The sequence below is a fragment of the Arvicola amphibius genome, chromosome 8 (genome assembly GCF_903992535.2).
Source record: "Arvicola amphibius chromosome 8, mArvAmp1.2, whole genome shotgun sequence".
Taxonomy (NCBI): Eukaryota; Metazoa; Chordata; class Mammalia; order Rodentia; family Cricetidae; genus Arvicola; species Arvicola amphibius.
The window spans coordinates 14,037,786-14,065,293 of NC_052054.1; the positions used below are offsets into that span (position 1 = coordinate 14,037,786).

At 44.7% G+C, this 27,508-nt stretch overlaps 2 protein-coding genes across 3 annotated transcripts; both read left to right on the forward strand.

The window, feature by feature from the left end:
- The first annotated feature begins 6,101 nt into the window (after positions 1–6,101).
- On the forward strand, positions 6,102–17,310 carry Mtrf1l (mitochondrial translation release factor 1 like). Of its 2 annotated transcripts, none has more exons than XM_038340398.1 (7): positions 6,102–6,448; positions 9,087–9,166; positions 10,500–10,683; positions 11,829–11,992; positions 13,405–13,522; positions 14,541–14,677; positions 15,294–17,310. In XM_038340398.1, the coding sequence occupies exons 1-7, from the start codon at positions 6,211–6,213 to the stop codon at positions 15,492–15,494; spliced, it is 1,122 nt and encodes a 373-aa protein (XP_038196326.1). In that variant the 5' UTR covers positions 6,102–6,210; the 3' UTR covers positions 15,495–17,310. The 2 variants fall into 2 exon arrangements, with proteins under 2 accessions (XP_038196326.1, XP_038196327.1); XM_038340399.1 differs by having other exon boundaries at positions 6,428–6,448; positions 9,087–9,171.
- A 3,087-nt stretch (positions 17,311–20,397) lies between these two features.
- Fbxo5 (F-box protein 5) lies at positions 20,398–27,201 on the forward strand. Its single transcript, XM_038340079.1, has 5 exons — positions 20,398–20,665; positions 23,671–24,337; positions 24,920–25,010; positions 26,074–26,253; positions 26,686–27,201. The coding sequence occupies exons 1-5, from the start codon at positions 20,587–20,589 to the stop codon at positions 26,941–26,943; spliced, it is 1,275 nt and encodes a 424-aa protein (XP_038196007.1). The 5' UTR covers positions 20,398–20,586; the 3' UTR covers positions 26,944–27,201.
- Positions 27,202–27,508: the final 307 nt, after the last annotated feature.

Here is a 27,508-nt window from a genome sequence, read left to right on the forward strand (position 1 = left end):
GGAATTTAAAATAAACCATAGGAAAAGAATGTTTTGAAAAACCACCAATTTGTTTTTAAACAGCTAGAAGATATAACTAGAACCTGACATAACATGAATTTTGAATACGTTAAGCTTTATATATTAGCATATTATTTTGAAATCGGAAAGAATGTCAAAAGATTGGCTTGCCTATCTATTTAGATTGCCAGTTAATAACCAACCACCAAAGTATGTTTTTCAAGTATTTGAGTATTGTTTTTCTATTTTTAAATTTCTGGTTAAGATACTATGCCATCCTTGGAAAGAATTGTAACACATGTAATAATTTTAGTAATTTTCACTTGCCACAACTGCAAACATTTACCACTAAAACATCCCAAAAATCCCTCCAGAATGTATCTACAAGATTATCCTGTTATTGCGACACACAGCGCACAGGAAAGTATTAGGTCCCAACAACAAACTTTGGTTTCTGCCTAGGTTAAAAAATATATAACTCTTACAGATAGAACTCGTCCTGAACAGCCATAAGTGACAGGCTTCCCCACCAGTTTAAGTGAATATTCCAGACCATCATCCCAGTGAAAACGCCAAGGAGCAGGGTGTTGCCTCAATTGGGCAAATGGGCCTGGAGGCTTGTTCGGTTCTTGTGACAGCAGCTCTCGGAGTTGGGGAAAGCCGTTATCGCGAGCACTGAGAGTGATAACCAAAGGCAATATTTAAATGTCATGTGTGCAATCTGAAATTCAATTCCCAGGCATGTCTTTGTACTAAATGTTTCCTGCTGCAAATTTTCCTGCGGATTTAGCCCTTTAGTGCAGCATTTCAGGTTTTAAGTAGCTAGAGATGCGTGTTTTTGAATGATAATCAAACGCCCTCTCTTAGGTTTGGGCACAGTTCCTTCTAAAATGACTAAGCTGATTTCAAGGGGCATTTATATCCAGAGATGGTAGAAAAGCCATTATCCTGCCTGAATCTGTCTCTTCATCTGAAGGTGAAGAAAATTAATTATGGGGTGGCCATGGGAACAATGATGTTGCATATGACAATTGATCAAAGTTCTTCAGGCCAGTAATAGTCACATTTTTTTAGGAAGGTATGTAGTCAATGTCATTTTAATGTACTTTTCCGAAAATTTTTCCTTTAAGTTTTTAGGTTAGTGTACAAAAAAAGAGTTTCTTTATGATATTTTCATAGAGATGTTTGTTATATCTGTTCTTATTTATTACCCACCAACTTTCCCTGTGCCCTCTACTTTCTTTGCTTACTTGAAACACACTTGAAAAATATAAATATGAATATGAACATGGATACACACACATGTGCACACACATGCCTGCATGCACATACACTCACACATACACAAAGATGGAAACATAGGAAGTAAAATGAATATTCCCAAGGGTAGTAATAATATAAAATCAAGTTAGTTAGAATATTCCAACTATGTCAATGAGTAATAGAGATAATGTAATTTCGTAAGGCACCGTTACAAAAATATTTCTTAATATTAGCGTGATTTCGTCAATTCTACCATGCATCTGTGAATAGAAAACATTAATGAACATGGCTATGTATTCATGAAGTTTTTCATCAGATTTTAGACTATTCTCAGTGTTATAGAAAGATTAATGAAAGTGGCTATGGGTTCATGAAGACTCTCATCAGAGTTTAGAATATTCTCAACATTATAGAGAATTCACAAAGGTAGTACAGAAGGACCCGGTGTCCTACCCCCCTGGGAAGCCATTAGTCACAACTAAAAGAGTAATGTTGGCTCACTGAGTCTGAACTCCACTCCAATATCCAGATGCTTCACCTAATGTCTTCTCTCTGCCCCTGCCTCTGGAAACCACAGCCCTTTGTTCCCCCTCCTCCTGTCCTTTCTGCTGTGACTTTCTAGAAATGCTCTTGAATTTTGCAGAACCGTGACAGTTTTGAGAAGAGGCAGACGTTATTGTGCAGAGCATTTCTCTGCTGGGCTCTGTCTACTTTCCTCATGTTAGAAGGAGTGTTTGGTTTCTAGAAGGAATCGTGTTATTCTTTTCTTGTTATTGTAAAGATTTACTTTGGCTTTATCTGTATGAGTATTTTGTCTGTGTGTGTGTGTGTGTGTGTGTGTGTGTGTGTGTGTGAGTGTGTGAGACATGCGGCACCTCAGAGGCCAGAAGCATCCCCAGGAACTGGAGCTACATATTGTTTTGAGTCCCCAGGTGTGTGCTGGGAACGGAATCAGGGTCCTCTGCAAGAGCAGCAAGTGCTCTTAACTGCTGAGCCACCTGTCCAGCCCTGAATAGTGCCAAGTTTATTACATTATATCAAAGGCACATGCCAGCAGGCTTACTGCTCTTGCTTTGGGCTCCTCTTGTTGTTACTACTCTCCTATACCTGATTAAAGCATCCCGTGTGAAAGGGCCTGCTCTCTGCTGGCAAGCAGCACACGTGCAAAGAGGCTGTCTTAGAGGCAAATGGACTCTGTGTTTACACTGAGCAAGGAAAACAAACAATTCTGTCAGACTGCTTAGCACTAATACTAGGTTTCATTAAAGGATCACTAACAAATACTATCAAGAAAGTGCAATGAATTAGGAAGCGAAATGGGTCAAATTCCGAACCAGTGTTAGCTTGAACAGTCTCTCAGTGAAAGTGCAAACAATCCCCTCTCCCCGACACACCCTGCGAACGAACTTAGATTCTGTGCATATGCTGGATTTAAAGACTTTAGTCTCACTAATTGTAGCAAGAGGTTATTTATTACTCGTGTTTAATGCTTTCCTCGGTACTCGCCACTGAGCAATGTATACAGCGCTGAAGTGCTGTAGAAGACTTGATGCTGTCCCTCTAGCTTTAACCTGTTCGTCACAGTGTTTCTTGTGTATTGTTGAGTTTGCAAAATACTAAGAAGTATTTTAATGAATTTGATTCCGTGAAATTTATCATTTTGAACATGTACAATTTCTCACTTCCATGCTCATTCTATTTAGTAATCTATTTCCATATTTTGTATTCCACCAATATATTTATTAGTGAACCACACACAGTTTCTAACGACATGAGTACAAGAGTAACCGTGCTTGGCTATTTCACAACACCAAAATAACTGTGGGTTCTCATAACCGAACAGGTAATCCAGATTCTTTTTCTAGGAGTTTGTTTTTCTGGGGTTTTATTCCATTGAGTAGATTTTATCATTTACCTGTGTACAGTAATAGACTCCCTGGAAGTGCTCCAGTTTTTACCATGTGGTAGATTTGAGCATGACAATACTGTAAGAAATCTCAGAAGTCTCTATGTGTATCTGAGTTTTTAAAGTAAATCAAATAACAAGTGTTTTCATTTAACTATATTGTGGGGATTTATGGATATTATTGTAAAATGCATATGCATTATACCGATTTTCTTAAACTGTTTTGAATTAATAAAGAATTCTCCCATGTATACATGTAGACAAGTTGTTTGCTCATTGGTGTACGGCTATCTGAGTAGAATGGCTGTGGAGTCTTCATGCCGTGATGGACCCTTAGCTTAGTCTTACATGAACTGACATCTTGGAGGGTGCAGTGGAGGATTTCTGACGGTAAATTCAAAGTACCCTCACCACGATTTCTAAGGCAGAAAAAAAATCCCTTCAAAATTGAGTTTAGAGTTAGAAAGAACTTTCCCTAATAGAAAACCACATGATAATACTTTTCTGTACTCAGGTCAGAATCAAAACAAAACGGGCTCTCAGCCTCCATTTTACGGCTAAACATTTACAGGGTGTCGCTTGAATACACAAGGATGAGGGGAAGTTGAGGTACTGGAATTGCTTGCAGTTATTTGAAGGGACACTTTATTTCTTCACTTCAGTACCTTTGCATTTGATGATAAGGATTGATTAGATATGATGCAAAATTTGTTTTTTAATTTTGTAATTAATAGTTTTAATTTTGTTTTCACCTTAAGAGTACCCATCCTTTACCATTTTATTTTACAATGAGGATAACTTGTTCAACAATGAACCATATATATATATATATATATATATATATAATTAAAAAATAAAAACAACAACAACAACTAGTAATCCTGTAGACTGAGCTTCGAGCTTCAATCCCTGCTTTCCCAAGACTGGCTTGGCTGTATTTACCCACTTCCGTTACCCACTTCTCCGGTGGGCTGTGGTTAAGTCTTTGAAGTTGCAAAAGCTTCAGTTAGCAGTTCGGATGGGATGGATACTAAAAGCAGGCCTTTGGTTTTTTCTTTGCAGGGCTGGAGACTGAGCCTTGAGCAAGCTAAGCGAGTACTCCCCCTGTGAGGAACAACTCCAGAACAAAAGGAAGGAAGGTTTATGAAGGCTTTGTTGCGTTGCAATTTGTTAGTTTTAACATGGATTTGCAGGAGGAGGAGAGTGGACCAGGAGCAATAGAGGGAAAGAACAATAGAGAGCAGGACTGAATGGACCAGAATGTGAGACAGGAAACCGTGAGAAAGCTGGTAAATGATGTGATCGGGGATGATAGGAAAACAGAAACGTTCTGTAGCATCACTAGGAAGTCGTAGTAGGTTACACCTGTCTCGAGAACTAATCTAACTCATTTGTCAGAAAATGAGAGCAGGCAAAAGAAGAGGAGAAAACACTGATGAGCCTTTTAAAAGTCACCTTAGAGATGGGGGACAGATGACCTCCGTGGCTGTACCTCTGCGTCTGCAGGGTACTTGACTATCCACAAGGTTCGTCAAGTCTCCGCGCAGACTAGGGAAGCAAAACCTCACTGTCGAATGCCAAAGACATCGCCTCAGTTCACTTCGGGCTTGTCCCCCTGGAACTGGCCTGGGGGCGCGTCCAAGATCAGCTCGGAGACAGAGTCAAGGCTTCCAAGTTGGCATGGGGGCGGGGCCGAGGCCGGAGCCACGACTGGAGGCGGGGCCTAGGCGTCTGAATACCGCCTGTAGGCGGGGCTAAGGCTCTGGAGCCCTCCCCCGGAGGCGGAGCCTAGGCGTCTAAATTCCGCCTGTAGGCGGAGCTGAGGCTCTGGAGCCCTCCCCCAGGAGGCGGGATCTGTGCATCTGAGTCCCGCCTGGAGGCGGAGCTAAGGCTCCGGAGCCCTCCCCTCCGAAGGCGGGGCCTAGGCGTCTGAATTTTCCCCCACCGTAGGCGGAGCTGAGGCTCTGGAGCCCTCCCCCCAGGAGGCGGGGCCTAGGCGGCTAAATTACGCCTGTAGGAGGAGCTGAGGCTCTGGAGCCCTCCCCCAGGAGGCGGGGCCTGTGCATCTGAGTTCCGCCTGTAGGCGGAGCTGAGGCTCCGGAGTCCTCCCCGGAGGCGGGACCGAGGCATTGGCGCTACACGTGCTTCCCGGAGATCCAGCCTAGGCAGCGGAGCTCTGACCCTGCAGGTCTAGCCCAGAAGGCGGGTCTCTGCCCATGGAAACTGCCCTCAGGCTGCAGAGCTATCCCCCATGCAGGCGGGGCCGAGGCGGCGGAGCTCTGTCCGGTGGACGAGCCGAGGCGGCGGAGCTCTGTCCGGTGGACGGGCCGAGGCCTTTACGCTCCTCTCCCTCCCCTTGGAGATAGAGGCCAGGCCGCTGCACCGTAGCATCACCCTTGGAGGCGGGGCCGAGGCTTCGGAGCTACTCCCTCAGAGATAGGGCCGAGGCCTAGGCGCCCCCCACCCAGTCCGGGCGATGTTGACGCATTGGCGCTCCACCCCTGGAGGCCGGGCCGAGGCGTCGGAGCCTCCCCCTCGGAGGCGGGGCTGAGTCATTGGAGCACCCCTTCTGGTGGCCGGGCTGTTGCATCGCAGCATCTCCCCCCCGCTAGGAGGCCGGGCCGAGGAAGTCGAGCTTCTCTGGAAGTGGGGCCGCGGCATTGGCACTCCCTTTGGAGGATGGGTAGAGACTTCGAGGAGGCGGGGCCGAGGAAGCCCAGCTTCCACGCGCTCCCCGGAGAGGCGGGACCCAGGCCTTGGAGCTCCCAACTCCTTGGAGGCGGGGCCTAGGGTTTGGAGCCCCCTCCCCCTGGGCGGGCCCAGGAGTCAGATCTTGGGTTGGAGGCGGGGCAAACGTCTTGTGATCGCACCGCCCCCTTACCTTTCGCCTTTAGAAACCTAGAGGCTTCCCCACACTTTGCCGGAAGTTCTCGCAACATTTCCGGCAGAGTTTTTAAGAGCTGGCTTGAAAGTCCGGCTCCGAGTTCTCCCGAGAGTCGTGGGTTGCTTTGGCTCCGGCCCCGGGGGGCTGGTCGGTCGGGATGCGGAGCGGGTTCCTGAGCGGTGCCCGGCGCCTGTGGGCCCTCCGCGCTCTTAGCCGCACTGCGCCGCCTCCCGAGGAGCTCTTCGCCCGCGAAGGGCCTCTCCGGGCCTTCCTGGAGCGCCGTGCCGGCTTGGAGGCCGGGGCTCTGGACGCCGGGGAACCTCAGCTGGCGGCGGCGGCTCGGCTGCTCAGCGAGAAGGAGCGGGAGTTGCGGGACACCGAGTCCTTGCTGCACGGTAAGCTGCCCGCTGCAGCGCGTTTGGAAGCCACCCGCGTTCCCGACCTCGTCACTGGAGTTTTGATGGCCTCCGGCAGGCTCGGCAGGGATCTCTTGACTCGGTGCTCTGCCGGCCTGGCCTCGGAAGCTACTCAGGGTCTCGGTTGCCTTCCCTACCCTCCTGGCAGCTCAGATGCTCAGGAAAGACGAGGTAGTCATGCCTGCGACAGGCTTTGCAGCCCGGTGACTTCATGGTACTCACCCGTTAGTGTGAGGTGCTATGCACTGTATAGTTAGAATCCTAGACCACGAAATCCGCGTTCTCAGCACGTTTCCCCCGAGATTCCGCTGCATTCGAGGCTAAATCCGAAGCCGAAGCGTCAGCGTTACTGAAGCCTCCAGAGACGCCCTTGCCCAGTAAACCCCACTTGGGAATTTTAGACTTGATTCTGAGAATTGTCTCATTGAATAAAGTGGGAAGAGGGATTGAGGTTGACTCCTGATATCAGTCTCTGGGCTCCACTTTCACGTCGTGCACACATACGCAAACATGTGTACTCATAGCCAGACAGACAGACAAACACACACACACACACACACACACACACACACACACGAAAATGGGAATAAAAAATAAGGACTTTTAATTTCAGTATAACGAGGCGTGCTGAAAAGCAGAAAGAGGTGGTTAGGTGGTGTAAGAGAAGGGACCAGACGGCAGACGTGATGTATAAAGGCACCACCTGACGAGTGCAGTACGGCGGACGCAAGAATAGGTGTGGCAGATGGCAACGGAAGAGGAACGTGGAATAAGAAAGACGAAGGACTAGAGTTTTCTATAGAGCATGGGCAGTGTCTTACGTTTTCAGGCAGAGAAGTGGCGTTATCTAGGGAAAGTCGACCGCAGAGTTAGCGTGGAGAATAAGTGAGTCAGGAGGAAGCTAATTATCATTCAAAGGAGAAATGGTGGTAGGCAGGCACAGAATTGTGACCTGCAAGACACTAAGAAACAAGATTTGGTGATTGTATCATACACATACTTGGGCGGAATTATGGGGAGGGGTAGCTTCCGTTATCAGAATGAGTTCTATAATTTAAGATAGGGATACAAGTTGAGTTTCTTTGGGGGGGGGGGGATAGAGCTCTGCCATTGAATTCATATTTAGGTAATAAAAATAATCCTATAAGGATACTGGTACAGATTTCCATGTTGGCCTAGGAGAACTATGGCTTAGGAGAAAGCTGTTGAGCATGAATAGGCAGAGGGGTCAGGGTAGATACTAAAAGATGAAAATTTGTAGAGACCGTAACAAGGACAAATTGCGTGGTACAGCACATTTAGAACAAGAGAAGAAAACCTTTGGGACTCGGAAAGAATTCACTAACTGAATCTGTAGAAACCGGTTACTTACATGAAACGAGATCGCGCTAGCACCTGACTTAGGATGATCTCTTCTTTTCCAGCTTATACAGAAAAGCACCTTTAAATTTGGCAGCTTTACCAAAGAGAATTTTAATTAAAAGTCTGATTTGTGTATTCAGGAAATCCAAAAATAATTTCTAGTTATCGAGAGTTAGTTGGTGTTTTATTTCCCAACACTTGGGGCGAAGAAACTGGTGTTCACAACGAATAATTGCTTAGAGAATTGGAAAAAACAAAACCTTCCAAAGTGAGAAGCCACAGAACTTAGAGCTATAGTGTTGACTTATGGAAGGCCCTGCATGTGTACTGTCCCACCTCCCATCGATGTAGATTCTTCATAGATCAGCGTACACTCTTAAACTGTGTGTATGTTTGATGTTTCAGAGAGCACACAGTTTGTAATCCCCTTTCCTAGGCTTCATAAGTCCACATAACAGAGCAGCAGGATGAGAAAGTAGATCTCTAAGTCACAAGTGAGAACTCACAATAATCATGAAAGCAGGGATGGAAGGGATATTCCTGTGAACACTGGGCAGACTCCAGCAATGCTTTGGGTCACATACTTATTTTATCTGAAGGAAATGTTCACTAAGACTAACTTTGGACTGTAGCTTTCAATTTTGGCTTAGCTGTTAAAACCTTTTGTGCCTCTCCTGGGTATTCTAATTAGTTAAGTGTATCTATTTGGTATTGGTAAATGGTAAATTTATTGGGGGCTGGAGCAAAAGCACAACTGTGGAGAGCACTTACTGCCCTTGCAGAAGACCCAGATTATGTTCCTGCACCCATGCAGCAGCTTATGGCTCTCTGTAACTGCAGACATAGGTAGTCCAGCACCCCAGTCTGTGGGCACAGCATGCACTGTGGTATATACATACATGCAGGCAAATACTCATACATATCAAATAAAACCAGTAAATGTTTTTAAAATTTAACTTTATACGTCTGAGTATTTTGCCTGTGTGTATACATGTGTACCACATGCATGCCTGGTGCCCACAAAAATAAGAAAAGGGTGTCAGATCCCTGGAGGTAGAATTCGAGATGGCTGTGAGTCAGCATGTGAGAGCTGGGAACTGAACCTAGGTCCTTTGCAAGAGTAGCAAGTGCTCTTAATTGCTGAGCCGTTTCTCCAACCCTTGGGTTTTTTTCCTCTTAAAGTCTATTATCATGACTTCTGTGGAGGTGAATTCAGCACTAATTAAGAAAACATAACTGTTGCTCTTCTTCCTAGATGAGAATGAAGAGTTAAAGAAACTTGCAGAGAGTGAGATAGCTCTGTGTCAAAAAGAAATAACTCAGCTGAAGCATCAGGTATGGTATGTACCCAAAGAGTAAAGCGTCTCTGCCCTTATTCCTTACATGTTTCATCGCAGGCTTATAAGAGTCCAGAGAAGTAGCCTGTTACTATTTAGATAGAACTTTATCCAGAGAAGTAGCCTGTTACTATTTAGATAGAACTTTATTGCTGTCTTTTCTGTATCTTTCTATGAATATTTTTCTGCAAGTGTGTTTGTGTACCGCAAACCTGTCTGGTGCGTGTTGGAGGCCAGAGGAAGGTGACATGCCCCTTGGCAATGGAGTTACGGATTGTAAGTTGCATTGCATGAAGTGGGTTCTGGAACTGAATCCGGGTCCTCTGGAAAAGCAGTCATTGTTCTTAACTACTGAGCCATCTCCATCTCTCTTGCTGGCCTGCAAGTGACAAACTGGGGGCCTGCAGTGTGATGTTCTCCAGTATGCACATTCTATGAAGGGATTGCCAAGGCCAAAGGAGAGTCTAAAGCGGAAAAAGACATGCTTCCTATTTCCCACATATTTCATGCTACCAGAGTACAGCTCTCACTGATAAATTAAAGTATCAGCTCTTACTAGGGAGGCAAAGGCAAAAAGATACGTTCAAAAGACAAATTTGCTTTTGCTTTTTTTTTCTTTTCTTTGTGGGTAGACAGTAGATAGGAAAGATTCCCCAGGATGAGAACGTGGCTTTTATCTCAGTATTGACAGCGTGCCAGTCCTAAACTTCCAGAATCAAAAATTTTCTCTCCCATGTTAAGGAAGCTTAACTGGCAAATGCAAGATGAGGACCTCTGTTTGCCTTCCTTATTAGGCTTGTGTTTCAACAGAGAATTACTTTTACATTCTACTTGGGGTGTAATGCCCTGCTCCCAGCATTTAATTCCAAACTACCTGAACAGGGAATTGATAGAAAGCAATTTCTAAAGTGGGGAGTGGGGGTTCAGTACAGTTATTAGGGTGTTTTCCAGCACCATGAGGCCTTGCGTTCAGTCCTCAGCACCACATAAAATCTGGTGTGGTGGTGCACACCTGCACTCCCAGCTCTGAGGAGGTCGAGGCAGGAGCATCCAAAACACAAAAGAGAGAATTCCAAGAAGAAATAAAAACAAACCCATCAAAAGTAGATGCATTTCATAATCTTTAAAATGTAACTGAAAATTAATACCTTAATAGAAGTTATGCAGTATACGTTTTTAGTTAGCAAGATGATCAAACTGTATGGAAGAGCAATATTAGATGATTTGTTTAAAGAAACTTAGGTTACATATCTAAATTCTCTAATTTCGTAGCTTTGGGCATTAGTTTGAAGATTTAATAGTTACAGGAAGGTGCTGTCTTTGTATTTCAGATCATCTCACTTTTGGTTCCTCCAGAAGAAACAGATGAGAGTGACTTGATCCTGGAGGTGACTGCAGGGGTGGGCGGTCAGGAGGCCATGCTTTTCACCTCGGAGATGTTTGACATGTACCGGCAGTATGCTGCGTTTAAAAGATGGCACTTTGACACGCTGGAATATTTCCCAAGTGAACTAGGTCAGTCTCTCAGTTTGGTTCCTGTGGCTGTGAGAAACACCATGACCAAAAGCAACTTGGGGAGGATAGGGCAGGAACTCCAGGCTGGAATGTGGAGGCAGGACCTGAAACACAGGCACGGAGGAAAACTGCTTACTGGCTTGTTCCCCTGGCTGCTTAGCCTGCGTTTTTTAAACACCCAAGACCATTCGCCCAGGGGTAGCACCACCTTCTACCTCATCAAGTGTCCCTCGCACATCAGTCACCAATCAAGAAAAGACTCACAGACTTCCCTGCAGGTCAGTGTGTAGTCATTTCTCAGGTGAAGTTGCTTCCTAGATGATTTTAAACAGCACAGTTGTAAGTGGATGGATTTGTTTTTGTAAAGCATCGATTTATCTACATTGTGTCCTTGGAAAGGCAAGATGATGATCAGAACTTATTTGTAAGGACTGAATTATTTACCTAATGATTTTAAATAAAAATAGAGTTTTGAAGCTTGCTGTAAAGTATGATGGAAAACCATTCCATGATAATCACTTACCACTTTGAAAAGAGGTTGTAGGATACCCTGGCCTCACATCTGTAATCCTAGCACGCAGGAGGCTGAGGCAGGACAGTTACACTGTTCAGGACTAGCCTTGGCTACAGGAGAACCTGTTTCAAAAAGAAACCCAAACGGTGGTCTTTTAGCTGTTACTGATGTGAATTCGGTAGTGTTGTAACTTAACTGACCAGAAACGGTTATATGTTAAGATGCTGGGAAGCTGGCCCAGTAGTGAAGAGCACTTGCTGCTCCTGCAGAGGACTTAAATTCAGTCCTAGGCACCCACAGCACCCACACGGTAGCTCACAACCACCCACAGATCATTTCTAATAGATCCGATGCTGCCTTCTGACTCCGCATGCACCTGGCTCACATGTGTTACACATGCATACTTGTACAGATACGACACTCAGACATAAAATTAAATAATCCTTTAAAAAATTCAAGATTATATTTCGAAACACCGGATATCAAAGACTTGCTGAAGTTTTTCAGTGTGCTTGTACTCTCTCTTATTAGCTTGTGGCTCTTTCAGCTGTATTCCATGAGAGTGCATGTGATGGTCAGGTTACACAGTACATGGCAGAATGGTAAGGACTCTGTGCTCCCTGTTTTCAAGGTGGCCTTAGGCATGCGTCAGCCAGCATTGGAGGCCCAGAAGCCTACAAACACATGAAATTTGAAGGAGGGGTGCACAGAGTGCAGAGAGTGCCGAGGACAGAGAAGCAAGGCCGCATCCACACCAGCACCATGACAGTGGCGATTCTGCCCCAGCCCACTGAGGTAAAACATAGTAACGGAGCTCGCGCAGGACGCCCCCAGCCACTGACACCTGTCATTTGCTCCTCCTTTCATATTTTGAGTTACTCTTGAAAATTTGATTCAAGAAATGTCATTTTACAACAGAGGGTAAGAGTGGAAATGTGTATAGATTGTCCAGATTTACACCAGGGTTTTTCTCCAGCAGTACAGGGCATTGTGCACCTCCATCATGGGTCAGGTAATACTGTGAACTGATTGCCTGCCTCCCTTCGCATTGCAGGGTGGGTTCTCCAGATGCCGTCAGGAAAGGACTGGTCACTCAGCACAGTTGCTACCTTCTGACTCAGCTGTAGTAGAAGGGCCCCGAGTGTGGGACTTACCTCACAAAGCAAGTTTTCGGTGTGTAAGATAACAACCTGCTTTGTTAATTTGTCTTCTGCTAAAAGTGACAAATTAATTCACTTAAAAAATGAGAGATAAATGAGTTGAGGGTTTCTTCCTATTATTTTTAAGAAAAAGTACTACTTATATGTCTGATAGGGTTGAAAGGCTTTCCTTCCTTGGTTTAATATCTGTGAGAGGACTGAGTGAGGACGGGCAGCAAAGTCGGTGTCAGGAACCCTAGTAGCTTCCAGGATATAGAGGTGAGGGCCAGGCTCTGTCTAGCTTTCCTAGCAACTCTTACGGGCGTTATCTTACTGCACAGTGATTGACATGCCATAGAGCAGTCTCTAGTTGCTCACTGGACAGATAGTTTTAACCATGGTGCTTCTGATGTTATTACTTGGGATGGTGCATCATCTTGTTTGATTCCAGTGTTCATGGAATACATACCCTGCCTTCATGATCTTTGTCTCCAAATTATAGGTGTAACATTTTAGAAATTGTATCCCCTCTCTCCCTAAAACAGTTTCATGAACTCAAACTGCTATTAGTTTTTGTTTCATCTGCTAAAGTTTTTGAGTTCAGTAAAACTCTACATTTTCTACTTTTTAAAAAAATTTTGTTTGTGCGTATAGATCTATGTATATGTGGCCTGTGGAGGCCAGAAGAGGGCACAGATCAACTGGAGCTGAAGTTAAAGGAGGCTGGGAGCCACCTGATGTGCTGACTAAACTCAGGTCCTCCTTAAGGGCAGCACAGGCTCTTCTCCGCTGAGCCATCTTTTCAACCCTGAATCTCCTATTTTTAACTGTCCCCAATTTGTGAGGAAAAAGCTCAACTTTTGAGGATTAGGGAGTGTTGCTTTTGTTCCTTCCATTCAAAAAAAATATATAAATTTAAAATAATATCCTAACTACAGTCTATTTTTAAGCTTTTAAATTTTATGTGATTTATGTATGGCATGTATTTAACAGTGTGTAGGTCCCACCTGAAGACAGTTAGTACATACAATTGCTTCTTAAAATTGCAGCTTTTCTTTGTGTGTATAGATTAAACTGGTGATTAATCCTAAAGATTTGAGAATTGATACTAAGAGAGCCAGTGGGGCTGGAGGTCAGCACGTGAACACCACGGACAGCGCTGTTCGAATAGTCCATCTTCCCACAGGTAGGTCCCGGGCTTCCACGGGAAACTCTGAATCAGATCAGTTTCTGGGGGACTGACTGATTTTCCACTGAAGCAGATCTTCAGTTCCCAAAAGAAAAGAAACCATTAAGGGCTCTTAACTAATGACTTGATTCTGTAGGTTCTGTAGTTGATGCTATGTAGGATACAGAGTCAAAGAGAGGGAGAGGGAAGGCTAAGCGCGGGGCTCTCCAAGGTAGTGATGATGAAGAGAACAGAGTCCTGCCACCTGCCATGCGGGTTTTGAAATATATACTTAATAGATTTCACTGTTTCAAAAAAACCTCAGTGAGATAATTACCTACATTATTTAACAGAAAGTGTTCTAAATCACTAGTTATTAGCAGGGGGGCTAAGATAGTAACAAGAACCCTGGAAGCAATAGAAGCACTGAACTTCCTACACTGAAACATGATACATACACACAATCTTAGATACAATTTCAGGAGCATCTTTCTGTTGAGACTGTAAAGTCCACGGCATTCTGAATCTAGATAACTGGGCAAACGGACTGTACTCTGCTGCGAGAACCATGCTTTTTAAGTATTACTAGAGCACTGGAGTGGCTTGTGAGGGACAAGGATGTCTGGTTTAGACTTTTCAGACGTCCCTTAACTAGAACAAACTGTCATAGTTCCTGCTAACCAGTAGTTAAGAAGACTAGTGGGCAGGTAGGATTTTACCCTTTTAACTACAGAAAACCGTTAAATATTGAGGTGATAACTGGAATGTATAAATAGAAATAGATAAAAAGGAAATCCACAGCTATATTCTGTTAACTCTAATACTAGGATTTGTACTTCTATATATGTTCATTTTTATACGCCTTTTAAGATTTTGATAGCTGAGGATGTGAAGAAAGAGTGTATTAAAAATATTAAAGTCTTCTGTTAAACTCTTGATTTATCTCACAAAAGAAGAAAGGGGGTAAGAAAGAATAGGAATAATCCTTGATAATAAAGATTTTTGTACTAAAACCAATTCTCATATCGTTATTCAGGTATTGTTTCTGAATGCCAGCAAGAGAGATCTCAGCTGAAGAACAGGGAGCTGGCTATGAAAAAGTTACGTGCAAGGCTATACAGCATGCATCTAGAGGAGGAAACTGCAAAAAGATACAATGCTAGAAAGATCCAGGTAAGAATGAGTTTCAGAAATACTTATAAAGATAAAATATTTGTGGGTAGTGTCGTTGTACATTGGTACTGTCCTTGTTTGTATTATAGGGCAGTACCTGTGGAGAGCTTCATCCTGTTTTCTATCGTCAAAGGCATTTGTTTTAGCTTTGTCAGCATGGACCACGTCCCTACTCAGCTTTTAGTCCTTTGAGATTTTGGAAGCAGGGATACTGGAAGCGTGAACCTACTGTTTTGTATTTGATTTTATGCCATACACAGTCCTTCCATGACCACCCATCACCTTATCACCTTATCACCACTCCGGGATAACATGAACTCCAGAGATTACATACACATAAAATGTACACATAAATGTGCTGCTTCTACTGTTTAAGTATCATCCACTTGCCAGACTCCGTCATTATGCCATCAGTATTTGCTGGTGGGAAATGAAAGTTTAGACTTAAGCCATAATGCACTGAAGGGGCAGAGGCAGGACCCAGGTACTGTATCTGTACACTCCACCCCTGTTCTCTGTGCCGTTAATCAGGCACGTCAACTTGGTTCTTGCGTTGCTGTAGGCCTCCTGGATCTTCATGCATCTCATCTCGCTCTCTCTCTCCCTGTTTCTTTAGGTTGGAACAAAAGGAAGATCAGAGAAAATAAGAACATACAACTTTCCACAGAACAGGGTCACAGATCACAGAATAAACAAATCGCTACATGACCTTGAGAGCTTCATGCAGGGAGATTGTCTTCTGGATGGCCTGATACAGTCACTGAAGGACTATGCGGATTACGAATCTCTAGTAGAAATGATTTCCAGAAAAGACTAAGCTATTGTATAAAGCTATTTTTTTATATAGACTAGGAAAATCCTAGAGTGAATCCTCGTGTGCAAGTACTTAACCGGTATTCCTGAGGAATGTAAGCTAACAGTCTCGGACTCTTCTCTATAAAAAATTAGACACAATACTAAGCAGAAATATCTATGTTTTTACCATATAAAGAGACAGAATCTGACAGTGAAATTAACAAGCAATAAAAGTCAGGCACACTGGGACTGGGAAGGAATGGCCTACAGGAAGTTCCTAGAGAAAACACACCCTTACAGGGTGCTCCCGTGTACACCAGAATCAGGTCACTTGCAGGGCATGGTGTAGTCCACTCAGTGGTGCAAAGGTTCTGGATTGCCCTGCAGCTGGGAACGTGGGCCTTGCAAACAGAGTACCTCAGGCTCATGGGGCCTGGTAAGCAAAAAGCCTCTTGTTAAAATGTGAACAAAATTTCCTGAATAATAAGCCTTGGTGGGCTCCTGTATCAGTTCCCCAGAGAAACAGAACCAATAGGATATAGGATGCATCCACAGAGATGCACTGTAAGGATGCCCACGTGGAGTACTCTGTCCAAGATCCGCAGTGTGAATCAGCTGGGAGGAGACCAAGAAGAGGCAATGGTTCACTTCACTTCAGAGGGTGTGTGCTGGGGAATGCTCTCTCGATTGGAGGAGGCTGGGTTTTCTCTGTTCAGGCATTCAGGCTGGCTGGGTAAACATGCTACCGTAGGGGCAACGTAGACTAACTGACATTGCACTGATTGCAATGTCAGTGCCATCCAAAACTTGAGAAGATCTAAAGTAATGTGTTACCAAATACACTGGTTACAGCAAGCCAGATCTGTTTCTTTCCAAGAGTACCCCTAGAGGCTGTACCATGGAAGAGGAGAAATGAAGAACGTCCTGCCCTGCTTACAGTGTTTCTCCACCTCCTGCTGCCGACAAGCTTCACATACTAGCCGCAAAGAAAGGCACAGGCTGCCCTAGTTTGAGTGTGTCCCCTTCAAAGCCCAGGTGTTGCCAGTGTGATATTAAGTATGCCAGCTTCAGAACTAAGGTTTTAAGCGTCCCTTCCGAATGGGGCTAAAGTCTTAACTGTCAAACACCCAGAGTCACTGCCCATTTTCAATAATGTTTTCATATATTTAGTGTCTGACATAAATTGCAAACAAGACATTTCACTCTCAGACATATCAACTGGCACTATATCAATCATCACACATCAAAATTCATGTTAAATCCCAAATACTTAAAACTAATACTTGAGATTTCTCTGCTTCTTCCCCAGATATGTTGGAGCTGACTTCCTCAAACTAAGATCTAACTATGTACATAATCCAGTGGGTTTACCCTTAATAGACCCCTGATCCTGATTTCTAAGACATTGCACTGGATTTTCATCTATGAAGATCAAACTAGATATTTTGGTGCTATGTGAGTTATTTGGACATTAACACTTAAGGCTTGGCCAGTTTACCCATACCTGTTCGGGTGGAAGTGTCACCCAGCCCTTGGCATCCATATACTCAGACTCTGGAATGTTTGGGTTAAGGCCACACCACAGCCCCAGACATCTATATATCCAAAGAGTGGAATGTTTGGGTGGAAGTTCCATCCCAACCCTCCTCCCCTGTGAGTTGCCTTGGTCCAGATTCTAAACCCAGCCAAATGATGACCCCTCCCAGAGATGTTCAAGACCACCCCACCTTGAGAACAGACGTGGTTTTCTGGTCTTCCTTTCTCATCTCCTTTCTGCGGGGCTGGAAAGCCATTTAGGAGCGTTGGTATTCATTAAACCTGGGCTTTTTCTAAATCGATTTGATTTGGTCTGATTCGGATTATTGCTTCGGTGGAAAGGTTTATCAGAGTACAGGAACTTTTCGATACTGTTTCTTGTGACTTAGCACTGTTGTCGCAAAAATTTCTATTGAAATAGGGAGGGTTTGACTGTTCCTTGCCACTAGGATTTAGGAGCCTCTGGCCTAAAAAAGGAATTATGAGGCACTTCCTCAGATTTTCTAGAATCAGCTGTAGTCTTAAGTTTTAGGAACAATTAGAATGTGCTTCTCTTAAATCAATTATATATATATATAGATAGATAGATACATATATACAATTATATATATTATCTATTTCAGTACACTTATTTTAAACTGAGGCCTTAGTGACTCACTCTACTGGAAAGTGAGTAGTACAAAACCATTAATGATAGGCAATGGTTTCAAGCTGTGTACGGTATTTAATACAGAAACCAGGTAACGTGAACAGAATCCTTCCCTTCTAATCTCATGGAAGGTACTTTACCTTTAAAAATACTTCTTAAATCTGCCTTTCATATGTATGGGTGTTTTTCATGCATGTGTGTCTGTACACTATGTATCTGCAGTACCCGTGGATGCGAGATTAGGGTATCTGATCACCTGGGATTGTAGTTCCAGTTAGTTGTGAACAGCCAGTGGGTGTTAGGAATCGAACGCAGGTTCTCTGAAAAAGCAGCAGTACTGATTATATTTTTAGGACAGGGTCATTCATTCATCGTCCTTGCATGATTGATGCAAATGTTCGTTAGACAGCTGTGATGATGATACTACAACATGCTTATTTTTTGAAACAGGAAATTTTTGTTTTTTCAAGACAGGGTTTCTCTTTATAGCCTTGACTGGCCTGAAACTCGCTTTGTAGACCAGGCTTGCCTGAACTCACAGAGATCCGCCTGTCTGTCTCCAGAGTGCTTCCATTAAAGGTATAAACCACTACTGCCTGACCTTGGACTCCTGAAGTCTTGCCTAAAAGAACTGGGTTCTTTTTGCTTTTTTCACCTTCTCAGTTCCTCAAGAATTCCTCCCCCTAGTCCTGGAGGAGTCAAAAGTCCATGCACTCTCTTGACTAGCTCTGAAATCCTATTAATTACAGGGAAATTTGACTTAAGACTTCTAAGCACAATCATTATAAAGTGAAAATAATGCTAAGATTATTTAAGAATGGCAAGCCAATACAACCTTTTTCTTTCCCTGCCAGCATTTTAAGAGGTCTCGGCTGCCTCTGAAGCCCACATCCATTACTGTACACACAATCCGCTCTGTACTCAGTTCGCGCTTCTCCATTAGTGTTTATATTTTACACAACCATCTCTCTTGTACAGCATTTAAAAAATATTTTTCCTTTTTCATGACACGGTTTTTCTGTGTAGCCCTGGAACTCAATTTTCTGCTTCCTAATTGCTTGGATTAAAGGTGTGTGCCACCATACCCTATCAGACAGCATTTTAACATTCATTCAGCAAATTAGCTGAAATCCCTATGCGGTGCGATCAGAAGATATATACAAGTTCACACGGAAATCTACAGCAGACCCAAGATTTAGCTTCTCACTTTCCCATTCCCTTGCTTGGTGAGCTGCAGGCACTTTTTATGCAGTGCTTTGCAAGGTCGGTGCAAAGACTCAAACTTAGCTGACCATTCAAAATTCCCAACCCACGACGTCTCTATTTACAGTTCTTTTACCACTTGCTTTAGTATCTATTTTCATTTACTGAAAATTTTGATTGCCAGTATTCTCATTACTACAAAAACTTCCAGAAAGACTTCTGTCGTTCCATCCACTATACTTAGAGGCTCACTTCTCAAGTACAAAACAGAAAATGCTGCCAAGATTTTGGTAAGCATCACCATCCATAACTACTTTTATGCAACATTTCAAATGTCAAAAGCCAGAAAACTAGGAATAAACAGAGTTTAGATAAAAACTTGATCCACGCAGCACTGACTCAGCCTAGTCTTGGCCCCGCCTTACTCAGGAGCTGTCATTGACAGCAAGGAACCTTAACTGAAAGTCAAATAACCTCGCAGAAAAGCAAGAGGGAAGTGGCAAGTGGAGGGGGTGGGCGTTTCTCCGAGCGAGCATCCTGTAGCTTTAGGGCGCCATATTCTGAAACCGAGTCCGGTGTTGTACGGTCACAAATTCAAGGTGTGCGATGCCCAGCATCACTAGCGGCGCCCTTCTGTTCGCTATCAGACTTAACAATTAACACATTCGCTCCCACCCTTGCCACAAAAATATCTACCTAACCAGGGCTCCTCCAAGCCCCCAAAAGTGTGGAGTTTGACCTATTTGGGGAAACAGGTGTGCTATCTTGCGCTTAACCTAGAAGGAAAAAAAAACACAGAAAAGCGAAAACACCAATTAACATTCGTAAGGGTTCCCGGTGGTTGAGAACCCAAAAGAATGCTGCGGCGAAGACTGGAGATTAGGCCGCGCCCTCAGCCCCCGGGAGGCTCCGAGCCGAGCGACGCCGGGGTGCCTCTGCGCGCCGTCCCGAGGGCAAGGGCGGTCCTCCCGCAGCCATCTGTCCCGCCCCGCCCGGAGGGACCCGCCAGGTCCCTAGTGCGCAAGCGCCGACCCGCCAAGTCTGCAGCGCGGCCGGCGGGCAGGGCGCAAGCGCGGAGGCTCCAGGCAAGGGGCGGAGCCAGTTTAGGAGGGAGAGTGGAGCGCGCCTAAATCCTAGAGAGGCGGGTCTGGAGCCGGAGGGGAAGGCCTTGCTTTTTGGGAGGTCTGCGCTTCGGGCGCCGGGCTTTACCGCTCGCCGAGCTCGCGCTTAACGAGACGATGGAGGAGGACATGGGCCCCGCCTGTGCCCGTCACAGATCTGCAGGCAGAAGTCGCAGCTGTCCGCAGGACACGAGGACTCGCGGGAGGCCGGTTCGCGGGACAGCGGGGGGGGGGGAAGGGCAGCACGGCGGGTCTGCGCGGGCGCCCCGCCTTCGCAGGCCACGCCTCCGCGCGCCTTGCCACGCCCTCCGCCTCTTCGGGGAGGCGCGGATCCGGGCAGTGGGCGGGACCCTGGCTCCGCGGCTGGCTCCGCCCCCGCGGCTTCCTATTGGGCGAGCGAGGGCGTCCCTCTCACATCGCCTTCGTATTGGCGCGCGAGTGCGGACGCCGCGCCCCATTGGCGCGTTCTGATTTGGGCACCAAATTCAAAGATTTTAAAAGTACCAGCTGGCGCCTTTTAAGAGCTACAGCTCGGCGCGGCGGCCTGTCGCCTCTTTCCTGTGGTCGCCGCCACTTCACCTGCGTCGGAACCCGCGCCCTCCGGCATGAGCCGGCGCGTTTGCAGCGGTCTGCCCCGGCCGTCCTCCTGCCCCTGCGCCCTCGGCTCGCGGACGGTCCCGGACGGTGAGTGTGGCTTGCATCGTAGGGACGGGTTCCCCGCTCTGTGGCTGCCGCCTCATGACCGGGTGCATGTGCAGATCGTGGGGTCCCGGGCCTCGGGCGGCCTCCCGGGCCAGGGGAGGAGAGTCGCCTGGTGCAGAGGGGGGACAGGTGTGTGGCTGGAACGGGGTCCCACCAACCCATCCCATCCAGGTGTCCCGCCGCGGGGACGTGCAGGTGGTGGCAGCTGCGCGCGGGATTCCACCCCAACCCCTGCATGGGCGCCAAAAGCCCCCTCCCCCACTCCTGCCCGAGCTGTGACAGGGCTTTGGGCTTCCAGACTTGCCAGAGGCCCCATCTCCAGCCCCCTAACCCTCCTGTTTACAGTTGTTTAGCTAGCTCACTTCCTCAGTTTACCAAACTCGTCTCCCTCAGCGTCCTGGCCGGAGAGCGCGGGAGATTGCGTTCGCGCTTATCTCCCGCCCTCCCTCGTGCACCGCGCCCTCGGGGCACCTCCCACCACCGACCCCCTCAGCATTTCTAGGGGCTCCTTCCCTGCTCCCGCCAAATGTAGAGACCCCCTTCTGCCCACCCTACCTAACTCAATGGGAAAATATCTATTTTCTCCTCTTTTTTCCCCCTCTTCTCTGACTAAGTCTTAAGACCTGGAGTCCTCAGGGGAGGGTTTTGAAAAGCGCTTCCCCCGCCAAAAAAAAGAAAAAGAAAAAAATCAAAAAACATAAATTTGCCTCTTATTTAGTTGATGGTGAGAATCGAAGTTTTTGTTTTGTTTTACCTCCTGTGGATTGAGAAATTAATGGTCACTTGTTTCAAAGCCTGGGTGAGAGTTGAGCAAACTCAGTTGCATATAAATATATACTAATTCTATATAATCTGTCTTTGTTGCCTCACAATGAAAGACAGATGCATCTATTTTATCCTAGAAATTTTTGAAGCCGACGGCAAAAAACAATTCTTTGATATCTCCCCTTCATCAGAAACGAAATTAAGTCTTGAGAGCTAGAAACTGGTGGATTAGCGAGTTGTGTTTGCAAAAGATCTTGGATCCTGTCGGAAATGTTAAAGTTTTACGGTGGAATTCTGTTGCTCAGCTTTCATCCTCAGGAAATATGTGCTGCCTCCGAGTCCCCTCCCCGACTTGGTTTACAGCTTTGAAGGCATTTTTTTAAAAATTACTTTTGTCCATTTAAATATTTTTCCAAGTAGACTTAAAGGTTTTCTCCTGTGCATTCTACTTTTGGTCATCTTTGGTCAGGTTTAAGCAGAGAAGTGAGGGGTTCTTGACCTTGGCCACATGGTTGGACTGAGACGGAAACTGACTTAACAGATGGAAGAGCTAGAGACTTTAATGCCAATTTTAATTAGTGTTTGATATGGAATGTAAAGTCACGATGTGAAGGAAAGGTCAGGCTTGGTGCACTTCAGTAACTCTCAAACTTGCCCCCTCCCCCACCCCACGGACTGGACTGGGGAGGGATAAAGTTCTAAACGGTGAAATGTGAGTTTTATCTGTAGGTTCGCTTTAAGGAAAACCAAAAATCTCCTAATAGAATAAGCTGGTTGGAACGTTCACCAGAAATTTTTTTCATTTGAAATTTTGCTTCCTAAATTTTTACTTGTGTGGAATTGATCTTGACAGTGGAGGAAATGTGAGGGAGGTTGGCTCAATGTGGGTGACTGACGCTCTTGGGTAATACAGTTTTCCTTCCCATTTTGTGGATGGGAAAACTAAGGCTTTAGAGTTAATTTTTTTGTCATTTTCTCCCAGCCTGGTAAATGGTATTCTGGATGGTAACTGCTGGAGTCTTAAGCCACCGGATATTTTCTTTTATTCTACTTAATAATCCATATCCTGTGCATTAGTTAATTGGGGTCATTTACCTACATTTCTACTACAGCCTAACACCCTAGACCCACTGGGATTCTCCTAAACACTTGTAGCCTTGATTCCATAGACTTCCCTGCAATTCATCATTGCCAGTGACCTGTGTGACCTTTTCAAATTTGGAGCCAAATTTCTTCCTGCTTAGAAAAATACAAAGGTTTTGTCTGCCTGCCTCTAAAAATGATTTGTCATTAAATGAGTATCAGATGGATAAAATGGCAGAACTAGATACGTGCCCCGTATATTGTTTGATTAGGGGGTATGGAATCAGGTAATATGCTTTTTTTTTTTTTTTTTTTTATGTGTGATCAATTGATGACATAAACAGAATACAAAGTATTTCGGATTGTTTAGGAGCTCTTAGCTTGATCTTTGGAGAGTTCTTCATCCAAGATGGATTTATATATAAAATATATATGTAGTGTATTCATTCCAGATTTTTGTCTTCTGATACTTTCTCTAATTTAGAAAAAAAATAAAGGGACTCCTGTAGTCCGGAAAAGTTTTAAAATCTGCTTAAAAAAATGAAGTGATGCCAGCATGTGAAATACAGTCCCAAGTCAGCTGGAAAAGCTCATAAGAGCAAAATTTAGAACAGTCTGAGCCAAGAGAAGCCTCCCTGGACTAGGTTTGATGCCAGAGCTGTTCACTGCTGTGTTCTTGCTCCTGCCAGTCCTGTTTCAGATGAGGAAATGGATTAGAGAAATCTCAGTTCAGATGCATTGACTAAGGGAAGTCAGAGCTGAAGGTAAATGTGCCGTCTCACCAGCTTGCCACCTGTGCCCAACCACCAGCACCCACATAAAGAAAAACTTCTTGGTCGCCCTCTGACCACATGTGCATCGTGTCGAATGCACACCTTGACAAAAAGTGGAGGCTGAGAGGAAGCCCACAGAAGTAGCCATAGGTGGGTGGAATGCGGTGGCCTGGAACAGGGAGAAGAGCTGAAGTCTGCTGGTTGGGACATGCGTGCCATGGTCACACAACATGTCCATTTCTGATGCTGGGTATGTATGGGCGCTGATCTTGGTGTGAAACCCTGGGTTCAGTCCCCAGCAAGGAGTAGGGGGAACATGTTAGCCCCAAAGTGATTTATATTCCGTTTCTTGTGTTCTTTTCATAGGTCGTAAAGAAGAAAGCCCTGCTCTTTGTGTTAAGATGAAGTGTTTTAATTGTGACCCTGATCTTTCTGACCCTGAAGTGGTGAAGCCTGGTCACAGTGTGCGGCCAGGTTCCTACAGCCCTGTGTGTGTGGAGCCTTCCTGTAAGGACTGCTTTAGAAATCAGGAAAGGGTGTCTTTCATCGAGTCACCAATTGTGGGACATGATAACAAGGAAAATCAGCGGGTACAAAAAATACTCAACAGTTGTAGTGAAATAGAAGCTCTAGAGACCAGCCAACTGTACGAAGACAGCGGCTATGCATCATTTACCCTGCAAAGTGAGCATGAGGATGGCATCCTTATTCTGGAGAATTTCAGAAACAGTACCCAGCCCTGCCTGCTGCCATCTCAGAGCCCAGACCAGTACCCCAATAAGAACCTGCTGCCTGTCCTGCATTTTGAAAGAATGCTTTGCTCAACATTAAAAAAGAATTCCAAGAGGAACCCTAAAGTGGACCGAGAAATGCTGAAGGAAGTTATCGCCAGTGGAAACTTTAGACTGCAAAATATAATTGGCAAGAAAATGGGCCTGGAACATCTAGATATCCTTACTGAGCTCTCCCGGAGGGGATTTAAACACCTTTTAGCTAATATTTTGACGAAACTCAGCGGCATGGACTTAATAAAGTGAGTGGTGCACACTGTGTGTTAGATAGCATGGGACCCGCTTGTGCAGACGAGTGTAAAGCGGCCTTAGCAGAGCTGGTTCGTGTTTGATGGGTGGCATTTGAAATGAAAGAAAACTTAGGCAAATCTACATCTAGTTTGGTCACTTGGAATTTTGCAGTCTTGTTATTAGTAGGCTATGCTCTGTACCGGGAGATCTGGGTGTCTGAAGTAAAGCAGGGTGATGTGTTGGTTTCTATCGTTGGCTGGTGTCTGTAATCCACATTGTGGAGTGTGCCGTTTCAGTTAATATAGTATTACAAGTGGCCAAGAGTTCTCTTATCAAATAGCTAGGGTGGAGGTGTGCACACTTGTGCTGGTTTGAAATTGGTTCTCTGGACAGATACAAAAAAATTTAGATGCGACGGAAGCTTGATGGAGCTTTTAAAACATTTTAACATTTTGGCCCTCTGGTAGTCTGGTTAAACACTAGTAACTGGGCCTGGTTGTCTAAGCAGTTTTGAGGTTTAATTGGGTCAGTGAAGCTCTCACTGTGCTTCTGGTCTTGGTTCATCTGCGCATCTTTGTCTCCTTCCCATCTAGCTTGTCTAAAGTGAGCAGAATTTGGAAGAAGATCGTAGAGAACGATAAAGGAGCATTCCAGCTGTACAGCAGAGCCATGCAGAGAGTCCTTGTAAGTTTGATGCCCTTGCTCTTTTTCATTCGAAATTGAGACATTTTATATCTGGGTGGTGGCAGAGGCACACGCCTTTAATTCCAGCCTTTGGGAAGCAGAGGCTGGTGGATCTCTGAGTTCAAGGACAGCCTGGACTACGAGTAAACTAAAAGACTTTCGTAAGTCCCTTAAATTCGTAAAGCATCACTTCAGCCTCCCGGTCAGGGGCTGCAGAGGAAGAGGAAGGGTTTGAGAGGCCCGCATGTGTGGGTCTTCCATAGAGATCATTGTACTTTGGTTACACGCTGTTCCGTGCGGACTGATTTCTAAATAAGGGCTGTGTGTTAGCTAGGTCAGGTACCAGAAGAAATGAATTGTCAACATACTGGAGTGTCTTACTGTATAGATCAGTGGTTCTCAACCATCCTAATGCTGTGACCCTTTAATACCTCATGGTGTGGTGACCCCTCACCATGAAATTAATTTTGTTGCTGCTTCATAACTGTAATTTTGCTATTGTTATGAGTAGTAACGTAAATATCTGGTCTGCAACTCCTGTGAAAGGGTCGTTAGACTCCTCCCCGAAAGTGTCGCAGCCCGCATAGAGAAAGTGTTTAATTTTCTGAAGTGCTTGGTGATTGTCATATTTCTCATACTGATCAGTATGTGATTGGACGTGTTTGGGCAACAAATGCTACTTAGACTTAACCAGGTGACTTTAGACAAGGGATACTTAAAGTCTGTGCTCAGTTTCTTTATTGGAATGGAAATCTGTTTCAAAGGGTTACCTTAAATCCACTGCTACCGTAGGGTGGTGGCTAATGTCTGTAATCCGGGAATTTGGGGGGCTTGAGAAGATTGAGAACTGGAGCTACATTGTGACCTCTTCTCCAAAACCTGAACTAACTGCATGTTTAATGACTGACTACTGCCACCTACTGATAGTGGGGAGAATGACCTTATGTTCTGTGAGCAGAACTTTGGTCTTGGTTAGTTTAAAGTCACCTTGATTCCTCATAAGCTTATCTTAATTGACATTTTCGTGAGTTTAAAATCTCCTATTAAACCCCTTTTCAACCAGGAAGCCAATAAGTTGTCACTGCACACTTCAACCAGAGGGTATGTCGTGAGCAGAACTGCACTGACCTCTGTCCAGAAGTCATCAACTTTGGCTTCTCCCAAAAACGATGCTCAAGCCAAGTTCCCTAGGCAGTGTGATCAGAAGGGTTCTGCCTACAGCCGGTACAATGAGTTCCTTGAGGTAACTGTCTAATTGGTGTAATAGGACTAGGGGCACTTACTGTTGAAGGGAGCTAACGTTAAGAAGCAGGGTTCCAAAGTACAGTTTGGTACTACATGGTATCTAGTGTTTGCCATCCAATTCAATCAAGTGATAATGTTCTTTCAGTTTCGAGTAGGAAGCATTCGGGCAGTTATTGAAAAGGTCGTGTCTTCTGTTTTTGTTCAAACTATTCCATACTACATTTGTAGTGAACGCTGCCATCAGAACAGGTGGACAAGGGGCCTTTCAGAAAGGCCGTCTGCCGTAACTCCTGAACCGTTGGGTGGTAGATACTAAAATGTCCCTGTAATATTTATCTGTATATTGGAGGCATGACTGCCCTTTGTGGTTTAGTTACTAAAATTTGTTTGGTCCACCAAAATACATGTATGGATTTTTTTTTTCTTCTAGGTGGGCAAGACATTAAAAAACAACGAAAGCCTCAAAGCCTGTGTTCGCTGTAATTTCCCTGCCAAGTATGACCACTATTTAGAGCGAGCAACCTGCAAACGGGAAAGCTGTGGATTCGACTATTGTACAAGGTGTCTGTGTGATTATCATACCAACACCAAAGACTGTTCAAATAGCAAACTCCTCAAAGCCAGCTGTAAAGTGATGGGCCCTTTGCCTGGAACAAAAAAGAGTAAAAAGAACTTACAAAGATTGTGACCCTTAGTAAATCAATTGCAGGTGATCTTAAAGGCTACTTTTTAAGAAATGTGAGCTTTTAATTTGAGAAGGTAAAAAATGCCTGGAGCCTTTATGCCCCTTGGCGAATAGAGGACATACAGCCTCTTAAAACAATACAAGTTGATAAGAAAAAAAATAAAATCCATACAAATACAAAAGATTCATATCTTTTAAGAAAAGAAACTGGATATCTATTTGTAGTTAGATGGTAAAATAAAATCAATTGATTGGATTTTATGGCAGGTGAAGGCTGTGATTTTATGGAGTCTTTAAAACGATGTGGTTCAGTGTTGGCATCTGTGATGCCTTACCAATTGTTCTTGTCAGCTTGAGTCTGCATTTAAATGTCTGTCTTTGTCAATGTGAGCCTTTTTCAGTGCTTGAAGTGTCTGTTGTAACTTGTTGTTTACTTTATTTCTGGTCTGTTTTTTTACTGTTTTTTATACCTGTAAATATTTGTTTTTACGTGCCAAAGAAAATAAATATGCATAACTTTATTTTGTTTTGTTATAAATAAAATTGTTATAAGTTCAGTGATGTGTGC